This window comes from Strongyloides ratti, scaffold srae_chrx_scaffold0000002, assembly GCF_001040885.1.
Source record: "Strongyloides ratti genome assembly S_ratti_ED321, scaffold srae_chrx_scaffold0000002".
Classification (NCBI taxonomy): domain Eukaryota; kingdom Metazoa; phylum Nematoda; class Chromadorea; order Rhabditida; family Strongyloididae; genus Strongyloides; species Strongyloides ratti.
In genome coordinates this window covers 326,020-339,024 of record NW_020171510.1, presented here as the reverse complement: position 1 = coordinate 339,024, position 13,005 = coordinate 326,020, and the positions used below count along the sequence as shown (strand labels likewise).

The 13,005-nt window shown below is 17.5% G+C and overlaps 2 protein-coding genes across 2 annotated transcripts; one reads left to right on the top strand and one right to left on the bottom strand.

The window, feature by feature from the left end:
- Positions 1-1,656: 1,656 nt before the first annotated feature.
- SRAE_X000106500 (UDP-glucuronic acid decarboxylase 1) lies at positions 1,657-3,070 on the bottom strand (the record flags this gene model as incomplete). The annotated part of the gene is made up of 3 exons (XM_024651140.1): positions 1,657-2,025; positions 2,102-2,753; positions 2,847-3,070. 3 exons carry the CDS (start codon positions 3,068-3,070, stop codon positions 1,657-1,659), a joined length of 1,245 nt encoding a protein of 414 aa, XP_024498525.1.
- A 7,247-nt stretch (positions 3,071-10,317) lies between these two features.
- Positions 10,318-12,399, top strand: SRAE_X000106400 (Uridine kinase; the record flags this gene model as incomplete). Its single annotated transcript, XM_024651029.1, has 3 exons — positions 10,318-10,749; positions 10,838-11,275; positions 11,323-12,399. The coding sequence occupies 3 exons, from the start codon at positions 10,318-10,320 to the stop codon at positions 12,397-12,399; spliced, it is 1,947 nt and encodes a 648-aa protein (XP_024498524.1).
- Between the last annotated feature and the right edge of the window lie 606 nt (positions 12,400-13,005).

Sequence of the window (13,005 nt, the reverse complement as noted above, 5' to 3'; positions counted from 1 at the left end):
ATATTTAGTGAAAAACGATATCATTTTTTAAACATCTGTTAATTATAAAATGTTAACATTAACAATATTATGTAAAGATTGACAATAAATGAGATTGTTATTAGGAAATCATATAAAACTATAGAATTTAAATAAATAAAATAAAAACATCAAACAATGTATGATTTCAAAAACTTCATTAATAAAAGTTGTTTTTTATATAAAAATAGTTTTTAAAAAAAGAATAATTAACTCATTAATTCTTTTTATTCATTCAGCTCTGAGATTTTTTTTATTATAATTGTTTCTACAAATACACAATAAATGTATTAAAAGTTTCAAAAAACAAAAATATTATCAATATAGAATTTGTTAAAAATAAGATTTTTTGAAAAAAAAAATTTTTCATTGATATGTACTTTTTAAAGCTATATTTATGTATATTTTAATAGATCTGTTAATATCAAAGAATGTAATATAATTTTTTTTACACAACTAACGTTTAAATACATTTGTTAAAATATTATTAAAACGAAAATAATATTTAAAACGTATATTATAAGAACATAACAAATAGTATGATGTAGTGTCTTTTTTATTTAAAGTACGACATAATAACATTAGTTAAAATTAATTACAAATATTTTAATAATGTTGATTAAATAAATTACATCTTTTTTTTTAATAAAAGAATTGTTTTGAAGTAATTTAAGAATAAATTATTCACATATAATTAAATAATATGACAATTGAAAATAGTAAATATTTAGATAAAAATGATCACAATGAACATTTATATTAAATGTTAAAAGTGTAAATAAAAACCCTATATATTTTAAAAAAAAATAATATACGAGTGTAATTATTTGTGGAAAAAGAATTTTATTTATAGATATAAAAAAAAATTATAAGAATAAAAATATAAAAAAAAAAATTAAAATAACCATCTTGATTTATGATATTTTAAAAAGTTATTATAATAAGTGTATATAATTTTATACCTAGAATTTATCAAACAAATGAATTTCTTTAAAATGTTATGACAATTCTTTTAATAATACGTATTTTAGAAATATGTATTATCATTAATAGTTTTTTTTTTAAAAAGATATTCATATAAGAACTATTTCTTTTAATTGTTTAAAATATTTATTTATGTATACATTATATTATTATTCTACTTGTATGATTCTATAAGCTAAAAGTGGCTTAAACTTTTACTTTGTAAAAGTACCTTTATTCCTTTTATCCACGGAAACTATAATATTTTATAAACAAAAAAACGAGTAAAAGAGAAAAACATTATTAATAAAACATGGTAAAAATAAAACATATATATATTTTTTTTAAAAAGTTATATTCACTAAAATTAATACATTTTAATTTTTTTTAAACAATCTTTGAATAATAATGATAATATACATTTTTTTTTTACAAAATTTGGTTTTTTTTATGGTAATATAGATTTCTATTATATAAATCCCGTTTTTTTTTTCTCGGATATGATTGACCATTTCGTTAAATGTACTTGATTTTGAAGCTGTTTTTTTTTAATATATTTTATATCTTTGATAATTGTTTTTTTTTTCTTAAGAATATTTGACTATAAGACTAGTTTTATAAGTATATTATATGTGCAATAGACAAAAATAAATTATATGTATTAATTTTTTTTTTCTAAGGAAGATTAAATGACTGACGTATTTTTCTTTCATTATCAACACTAAGTTCATTTCTAAAATAATTAATTGTATGACGTAAACCTTCACGCATGGAAAATTTTGGTTTCCAATGTATCAAATCATAAGCTCTACTAATATCTGGTCTTCGTTGTTGAGGATCATCTTCTTGATGTTCGAGATGTAATATTCTACTTGAACTATTAGTTATATTTTTAATAATATAAGCAAATTCATTTATTGTATATTCTTCTGGGTTTCCAATGTTTACAGGAATAGTAATGTTTGAATCCATAAGTGCTATTAAACCATCTACTAAATCATCAACATATTGAAAAGATCTTGTTTGTTTACCATCTCCATATATCTAAAATAAAACAAGAAAAAAAAATTATGTTATAAATAAATATAATTGTAAAAAAAAATAAACTAATAAAACATACAGTAATATCTTTATTTTCTAAAGCTTGAATTATAAAATTACTAACAACACGACCATCTGATAAGTGCATTCGTGGACCAAATGTATTAAAAATACGTGCAATTCGAATAGAAACACCTTCCTGTTTATGATATGCTATCATTAAAGTTTCAGCTACTCTTTTACCTTCATCATAACATGCTCTTGGTCCAATTGTATTAACACGTCCCCAATAATCTTCTGATTGTGGATGAACTTCTGGATCACCATAAATTTCTGATGTTGATGCTAATAACATTTTAGCTTTAACACGTTTAGCCAACCCTAACATATTAATAGTTCCAACAGTATTTGTTTTAATTGTTTTAACAGGATTTGCCATATAATGTGGTGGTGATGCTGGTGATGCTAAATGATATATTTCATCACATTCTAAATAATAAGGATTTACGACATCATGATGAACTAATTCAAAATTTGAATGACCTATCCAATGTTCAATATTTCTTTTTCTTCCTGTATAATAATTATCTAATGCAACAACTTCATGACCATCTCTCATTAGTTTATCAACAAGATGAGATCCAACAAATCCCGCTCCACCTGTAACAAGAATTCTTTTTCTACTTTCTTCATTTCTACTTTTTACTTTTGGATATGTTTTATTTATTGTACTAAAAAAAAGATTTTTAAAAAAAAAATATATATTTATATGTATAATAATGTTCTTTATTTTTTGATATTTTTTTTTATTATTTAAAACATACATTTGTTCAGCGCTTTGCTTATGTAACCGATATTTTAATTTTTCTACCTGAATTTGTAAATTTTTAATTTGTGATGATAATTCATTGTAATTTTCATATAAATGTGTGCGCCCAGAAAAGTTTATAGAGATCAGGATAAATAAGTAAGCTAAACATAATATAGATACTAAACCTAATGTTGCATAGCTAATATTTAAATAGCTCCATCTGAAGGAGCGTTGCATTATTCTAAAAAAATGATAAATTGTTTTTAACAGGTTTTAAAGTATATGTTATAAAGGAATTGCTTCAATTATAATGCGTTTTAACTAATAAACATGGTTTTATATAAGGTAATCGTTAATTTGATAAGATGATATTTACCACATCTTTTTGTAATACTGCCTTTCTTAAGGGTTGTGAGTAGTATATATATGAAATAGAGCGTGCCTCTCGCTCAATATATATTTTACTCTTTATATTATTTTAAATATTATAAACGGTAAGTTTTATTTATTTTTTTTAATATTATATAAAATAGAAAAATATAATTTTTAATTCACTCTAAGTTGATTATTTTTTAAAATATATTTAAAAAATTTTATTATCAAAAATGAATATTGAATTTTTTATTAAACAATAAATTATATAAATTTTTTTATTTTAAACTAAATTTAATTATATAATAATAAAAATTTTATAAAAAAAAATAAATTTATATATAGTAATATAAAAATTTTTTGTTTAAAATAAAAAAAATAACATAATATTACTATATACAAATTTTAAAGATATATTTAAAATAATTTTATCAAATATTAAAAGAAAATTAATAAAAGTAAATGATTATGAAATAATAATTAATTTTTAACCATAAAATTGAAGATAATTTATACTTTTTTTTTCAGTAAAAATGAATGATATGATTATATACGCATTGTTTCAGATTAAACACGCGGATGTATGAATAAATACTATTGATAAGATAAGAATTAAAAAATTTTTATATTATATAAACTTTTTTAAAAATTATTGATATTAAAGTGAAATTTTTCATTTTTGTTTCATTAATTTTGTATATGTATATATACATATATCAAATTATAAATATTTTTTTTATCATATCATTTATATTAAAATTTTAATGAGGTTTAATAATAGAAATAAAATAATGTTGTATATCTTGAATTACTTATTTTGTATTAAAAATATAACAAAAAGTTAGTTTTGGAAAAATGTTACTAAAGAAATAATATTTTAATAATGTTTTTTTTTTATTTAATAATAAAATAATTTAAATAAAATAAAATTTTTTTTTATATCTTGAAAAATATCATACTTATTAAACAATAGAATTATATTTTATTATAAAAATAGTAATAATTTTATAATAAAATACTTTTTATAATAAAAAAAACAAATATAAATTTATTTTTAAAATTCTATCAAAATTTTTAAGTAAAGATATATTTTCTAAATAATAGAATAAAGTTTATAAAGATAAACACAATTGATCGTTAAACTTTAATAACAAAGAATTTAGGATAAAAAATTTTAAATAAATATTTGGCATTTAGGACTAGTAAATTTTATATATATATTATAAATGTCAATTTTTATAATTAATTATTTTTATTAAATAAAAAAAAATATATATATATAAATTGTGGAAACTAATAAAAAATAGGACATTAATAGGTTGTTGAGATATTAATACGTGTACAATTATATATATATATATGCATAAATAAAATTTAATATAAAAAAATATAAAAATATTTATCTTATTCTACATTGATGAAATGATTAAAAATATATCAATAGAAGCTTGTCGTTTATTAAATATTGATAACAATTGATATTTTTTCAAATTTTACATTGTTTAGTATATATTAATTTCTATAATATATACTTTATAATCATTTTTAGTAATTATCCGTTACTATCAATTATCTTTTTCATTTTGTAACATTTTATAAATAAATAAGAAAATTTACAATATTTAGTATTTAATAGTTAAATATTTTAAAAAAATGACAATTAGAAAAATTTCGCTTTTTTTAGAAAAAAATAAAAAAAGCTTTAGCAAAAAAAATATAAATATATCTATAATTTTGTTTTATTAGATAATAAATAGAAAATATAACAAGTTAAAAATAATTATTATGTTGTCAAAGTATCATAAAACAACAATTATTTTATCATATTCATGACACATTATCAAGTCAAGATATCAATAAATAAGAATTTTATTTTCATAAATTCTTGTTTTTTTTTTAAACTTTATTAATATATTATAAAATCTTGTATTAATTAAGAAAAAAAAAAACAGTAATAACAATTGTTAATACTTCTTATTTTTTTGGAAACAATTCTAAAGATCACCTTATATTTTTAGATTTATTAAAATTGTTGAAAAATTTTGTGATCAACTTTTTCATATTTATAATATCAATGAATCAAATACAAAAAAAAAAAATCATATCATTGTTAATAAAGTGTAAAAAAAATTTGTTATTAGTTGTTCTAGATAAAAGATATTCCTCTGTTAATAGAGTTTTATTCTAATAATATCTTTCTTTATAACCTACATATTAAAGTATACATAAATCAAACTTTTTAAAGATATTTGAAAAAGCCATTTAACCTTTATATATCTATTCAATTATTAAATGCAATATGTTTAATTACTCCGTCAATTTATTTTAAACTTTAGATATATATTTCTTTTTTTTTTTACAACTTGTAAAATATAAGTTTAAAAAAATTAATTTTTTTACTCATCATTTTAAAAATGTATATAGCTTTTTTTTTCTTTTTAAATATTAAAAATTAACATAATTATAGTATATATTTAATACAAAAGTTTAAGAACATTTAATAGAAGATAATATTAGGCACAACATTTTATTGCATTTTTTTATATCTTTAGTACTATACAATTTAACAGAAATGATACACACATAGATATTAGAAAATTTTATATTCTCCGTTAATTCTTTTATAATATTTATATATATAAATAAAGTAACTTAACATAATCATATCTAAATTAATTATTTAACTATTATTATTTTACCAATCTTTTTCTTTTTTGGTTATCTCAAATATTATTTTAATATATTTATATAAGATTTTCTTAATTCTTCATTTTGTTTTTAAATGAACTTTTATTTAATAGTATTAGTTATAATTTTAAAGATTACTTTTTATAAAAATTTTACCAAGTTAAATAAAATATCATCATATAACCGTGAGTATGGAATTGAACTTTTTTATATAAATGCTTTTTTATGTTTATTTATACATTTATTTTCAAATTATAACTATAGTAGACAATTTTTTTTTTAAAGTATATAAGTAGAAAAATATATTTAATTCATTTAAAAAGGAATAAAGTTTTTTAAAATTTTCTTACTAAGTAAAATGAATACTTTTTTATTATTAGATAAATAAAAGCATTATAGATTATTAGTTAAAAAAAAATACTAGTATTTTATGCTTTTGTCAATACTCTTTTTAATATAAAAGTTTATTTATTTCAATTTAAAAAATATCTATATTAAGTGATATTTTTTTAAAAATTAAAATTTTATTTCTTGCTTAACTTATTTAAAAAAAAAGGTATTAAAATACATAGAAATTAGTACAAGCTGATTTTTTTCCTTTTTTTTAAATTATAATTAAGATTAAAAAATTAATGCTCTTCATTGTTCTATGTTATATATTAAATAAAAATATAAAATTTTCTTAAATTGTTTATGATTATTTCTTTTAAAATTGTTGTAACTGTTTTAAATTTATATATTAATTATCATATAATGATACAAATAAAATATAATTAATGTTAATAAAATTAATTTTATCAAAATAAAGTTAACTTTTTTTTTACTTATTTATAAGAATACTATCCACTTTTAGAATGATATACTTTTAATTAACAAATGTGAATTTTGAATGTACTTTTATCTTAACTTCTTTTATATTATTGTACTTTAAAAATGAAAACAGCCACCCTGTTTTATATATTTTAAAATTTTAAAATATCATTGAATTAGTTTATATCAAAAACAAATAATTCTTTGCATTTTTATTAAACTAAATTTAAAAATGACGATAAAAAGAAATATTATTTCTTTTAATGGTAAATCGTTTTTGTTAATTTTATTTATTTTATAAAAATGTATTCTTTAAATTTTTTTGTTAACTTTTTTCATTTTAGATTTTTTTAATCATTTATTTAAAATTTTATAATTTATAAAATATTATTATAGTTTCAAAATAGTAATCTTTTTTTTTAAAAAAAAAATAGTTATTTGCATAAGATTTTTTATATATATTTTTTTAAAAATTATGAATATATATTTTTCCAAATTTATATAACAATTTAATTTTTATAATTTTTAAAAAGCAACAGAAATTTAAAATATATAGTTTGTTTTAAAAATAATTATATTTTTAATATAAATATTTAAAATGATACATTAATTGATTAAATTTTTTTTAAAAATATTATTTTTATATAACAATTATTTTATTGTTAATCTCTTTGTTTAAGAAATGAATATATAATATAATTTTTAATTTTAACATGAAATGTTGAAACAAATTGTTTCATTAAAATTAGATATTCAGGATTTTATTTCTTGATATAAAACTATATTAAAATTATATTATTTTATTTGGTATGGGAAAAATTTCTAATTTAAAGATAGATTTTTAAAAATTTATATGAGCAAATAAAGCAAAAAAATGAATTTGTAATTATTTGTTTATATCTTAACTAAAACAGCTATCATTATGTATTATCAAAAATCTTAGTTTCTTATTTATAAATTGTGTGTGAAAAAAAAAAGTTAGTAAAAAGAAGTAAAAATTTATTAATATCAGATGTAGGATAAAATTCAGATGGTAAACAATATATTAATTACTTAAAATAATTCTTGTCCATTGGATTAATAAAAAAAATATTACTATTAAATAGAAAAGTGTAAAAAAAGCCATCTGTCAGTGACTAAAAGAGGATTTTTAAATAAATATGGATAACAATTTTTATAAAATATGTTATATAATCAATTTATTTATTAAATATATTTCAAAGTATAAAATTATATATTTTTTAGATAATCTAATTTTTGTGATTTAATTTGTTTATCTTTCAGACAAAAGTTTTATCGTTGTAGATTTTTAAAAATGAAAATTTTTATTTATAGATGTATTTTAAAAAATTTATTGTAGTATATTTTTTGTAGTCGAACATTATTTAAAAAATATTTGTTAAAAGTATTGTTACATTAAATGTTTCAATTATATTTTTATAATTAAATATCTTAATTTTTATTTACATAAAAAATTTTTTGTAGTTAGTTTTTCTTGTTTTTACTTAAAAATTTGTTAAATGAGTAAATCATAAAAATAAATGCCTATTGGTTAATCTAATTAAAGTTGTTGTAGAAAAAAAGATTGTAAAAAATATTTATTTAAATTTAGTTAAATTTTAATATGTACTTTTATCTATATTATAGAATTACATACAAATGTTTTAAAAATTTTTCTTTATTAAAAATAAGGATAAATTTAATTTATATATTATATAATATTATATATATAACAAAAAAGTTATCAATTAAATTTAAAAAATGTACATATCTATAATTTTTTTTCATTTGATTATTTAAATTCCATTGCATTAAAAATAAATATTTACATTGTTTTTTATAAAATTTGTTATTAATATGTAAATAGAGTGTAAATAAAATGTAAATAAAATTTATTATAGATGTGATACAAAAATAATTGCATAATATTTATATACCATATTAATAAACTTTTAATTTTAACCATGATATCTGTCTAATTAAAAAGGGTATATATATACATATAAATTTAATCAAAAAATTAATATTATCTCATACACGTCATTAATAAAAAAAAAGTCCATTTAATCAATCATTATATGCTTACTAAATTTTATACTATTATAAGATTAAAAAAAAATTTTTTTTTATAAATTTCTTAAATTTTCTATAGTGTAATAAATAATTGATCGATTATATAAACTACTAAAATTTGTCTGTATTTTATTATTGTAAAAAAAATTATTACATTGTCCTTGATAATGGTGTTTTAAAATTTATCTTATCAAATGAAATATGGACAAAGGTTTTAAAATCTCATAAAGATAAAAAAAATTACAAAATTAATTAGTACTTCTTTTAATATTTTAATATTTGTAATACAAATGTTTTATAAGTGCAATAAATTTAAAATAAACTGCTGTACTTTATCTTAATCAATCTTTATTAATAGTTTTATAAAATATTTTTACTTAATTTATCTTTAAATATTGTTATATGTAAAATTTTTAAACTATATATATTATTGATAATTTGTTTGATCAAACAAAATATGACATATAAACTTTAATTAACTAATACTTAAATTTTTGATATCTGTCATATTAAAATAATAAAATTATATAGGTTATATATATATTTTTTTTTCAAATTTCTTTCCATTTCTCTAAAAGCATTTTAAAATTATATTCTAAATATTTTTATAACTTTAAAACAATAAAATATTTACAATTGAATTTTTATAAAATTGTTCAAATATTTTAAATATACAATATTTCTAATTTCATAAAATTATATATTAACGTAACATATTTTTTAAATATCATTATCATGTTATATTTTCTAAAATCGTCTTTTATATTAGAATATTTATTTTAAACAAAAAAAAAATGATAAAAATATTATAATTAAAAAAATAGCTTTATTATTAATTTTTTATATCACCAGTTTATCATAACTAAAATGCAATCATTCTGTATATATTTTTACCATACTAAATAAAAAAAATTATTTATATATTAGACGTAAACTTTTCTTATCATAGATTAAACGCCGTTCTTTTAAATTATAAAGATAAAAGAGATTTTATAATAAAATATATATGTAAATATATAGTTAGATTGGATATTTTATCTTTATAAACATATTATTTTATAACATCTTATATATTTTTAACTAAAAAAAATATTTTTATATATAGAATATTTTTTTTTGTATTACATTAATTTTTTTTTTTATTATAAGTAATTTTGTTATAAATTAAAATATTTCATTTATTTTCTAATACCATAATTTAAGATAATATTTTTTTTTTAAAAAAAATAATAATAAAATTCTTTTTTAATCGTCATTTTTTAATACTATTAAATAATAGATATTTTTTAAACAAAAAAAAATTTGAATATTTTTACAAAAATAAATGCAATCTTATTTCTTTTTTATTAATAAATATTTTGTCTAAAATTGTTTATATTTATAATATATATATAATAAACAAAAATACATTTTTTTTAAAAAGAAGACGAAAATTTATTTTGTTACATTTATTATTACATATTTTATTTTTATCTTTCATTACATTATTAAAGTATTGTATATATTATAGAAAACTTGGTATTTTTATTTTATATGTAATGATGAGTTTTCATGAAACTGGAAAAGATTATTCTTATAATGAAATGACATTAAAAAAGAATGAGAAATCAAATGAAGATGAAATATGTACTGAAAAAAATTTTGCCAAATCTACTTTTAATAATATGCAACTAATTAAGGGTAATAATGATTCTAATATAGAAACATCTAATGATATGTTAATTGTTAATGATGATGATATTTATAAAGAGATTGGTGAATTTAATGAAGAAATTGTTAAGAAAGTTAATATTGATGATATTTGCTTAAAAATAATATGTAAATCTTCTGGCGATTCAATTAATACAATTAGTGAAAAATCTGGTTCTACAGATGTTGAACATGTTATTACTGCAAAACATTTAACAAAAAGATCAAGAACTATATCAGGATCAAGAACAGAGGATCATTTTATGTCAACTGAAAGTGGAAAGGTAAAAAAAAAATTTAAATAAAAAAAAAATATTAAAAATTTATAAAATATCATTAAAATATTATTTTAAATAAATATAATTTTTTTAGAGAGTTTATACAAAAGGTCGTCCACCATGGTATGATAAAACAGGTAAAATGTTAAAACAACCATATCTTATTGGAATATGTGGTGGATCAGCATCTGGAAAAACGACTGTTGCTAAAGCTATCATACAACGTCTTGAAATGCCTTGGGTTACTGTTTTATCAATGGATTCATTTTATAAAGTTTTAAATGAGGAACAACATATTTTAGCTGCTAATAATGAGTATAATTTTGATCATCCAGAAGCTTTTGATTTTGATTTATTATTAGATGTTATTAAAAGACTTTGTCAGGGAAAAAGTGTTGATGTACCTGTTTATGATTTTACAACACATAGTCGTGATAAAAATAGTAAAATAATGTATGGTGCTGATGTTTTAATTTTTGAAGGTATTTTAGCATTTCATAAAACAGAATTATGTAAATTAATGGATATGAAGGTAAAAAATATAATATTAATGTCTTTTTTAGCAAATAACCTTTTTAGGTATTTGTTGATACGGATAGTGATACAAGATTAGCAAGACGTCTTCATAGGGATGTTAATGAAAGAGGACGTGATGTTGATAGTGTTTTAGAACAATATCTTAAACATGTTAAACCTGCTTTTGATACATTTATCGCTCCAGGAATGAAGATGGCTGATATTATAATACCTAGAGGTGGAGAAAATAAAGTAGCAATTGATTTAATTGTTCGTCAAGTAAAAGGACAACTTGCTGAAAGAGGATATGATCCAACAAAATGTATTATTAATAATAGAACATTATTAACAAATCATTCAATGCCTGAGGAATTACCAGAAAGTTTAATATTATTAAAGCAGACACGACAAATAATAGGTCAAATAACAAAAATAAGAAATCGTGAATGTAGTAGGGAAGAATTTATCTTTTATTCTGATAGAATACTTAGTTTATTAATTGAAGAAAGTATGAATCATATACCATACATAGATCATCTTGTAACAATGGCAAATGGAAAAGTAGTTTGTGGAAGAAAAAAAAATGTTGAATTATGTGGTATATCAATTATGAGAGCTGGTGAAACATTAGAAAAAGCCTTAAGAAATGTTATAAAAGATTGTAAAATGGGTAAAATGTTAATACAAACAAATGAAGTATCAAAAGAACCTGAATTATATTATTTAAGATTTCCTAAAAACGTAAATAAGTATAAAATCTTATTACTTGATGCAACAGTAGCTTCAGGTGCTGCTGCAATGATGGCAATAAGAATATTACTTGATCATGATATTAATGAAGAAGACATTATTTTGTGTTCACTTCTTATGGCTGAGCCTGGAGTACATGCATTAGCATATGCATTCCCAAAAGTAAAACTGGTAACTGCTGCTATTGATAAAGAAATTAATGAAAATTTTCATGTCCTTCCTGGACTTGGTAATTTTGGAGATAGATATTATGGCACTGAAAGTAAAGGAACAATTTTAGAAGAAGAATCATTATCAGAATCAAGTTCTGATGTCTCCCCAGCAACATCTGAGGAAAATCTTTTAAATGAGTATCACGAAAGAAAACATATTATTACAGAAACAAATTAAAAATATTATTTAAAAAATAAAATATAAGAATTTTTTTCTTATATTTACAAAAACAGTAATTTATTAAATCTGTTTCTTTTTAAAAATAATATTTTTAAAAAATTTCATTTCTTAATTACAATTTTTGTTTCTTTCTTTTATCTAAAACATTTTTAAACAAATGTCATATTATTTTTTTTATATTAATATTAATTTTTTTTAATGGATTATTAATATTATTTAAAATATTATTTTATTGTTGATTTATTTTTTGAGATCAAATAAATTCATTTAAAAAAAATGATTTCATATTTTTAAAGAAAATTGTTGATATACATAAAAATATTTTATTTCAATGTCAGATAAAAAAAAATAAATTTTTATTCCTTTTTTTACAATAAATTTTTAATAAAAATATTTGGGAAAAAAAATTTAATGTAAATAATTGAAGAGTGCAAAGATGTTTGTTTTTTAATCTTATTATTTTTTTCATTGTTACAATATTATAAATAAAAATTTTTATAATAAAACAATTTATTGAACCTGTTTGTATTTTTAAAAAAATATGGATTAAATAAACAAAAATAAAAAAAAAAATATTTTATAAAATTGTTGTGACTCCAGAGA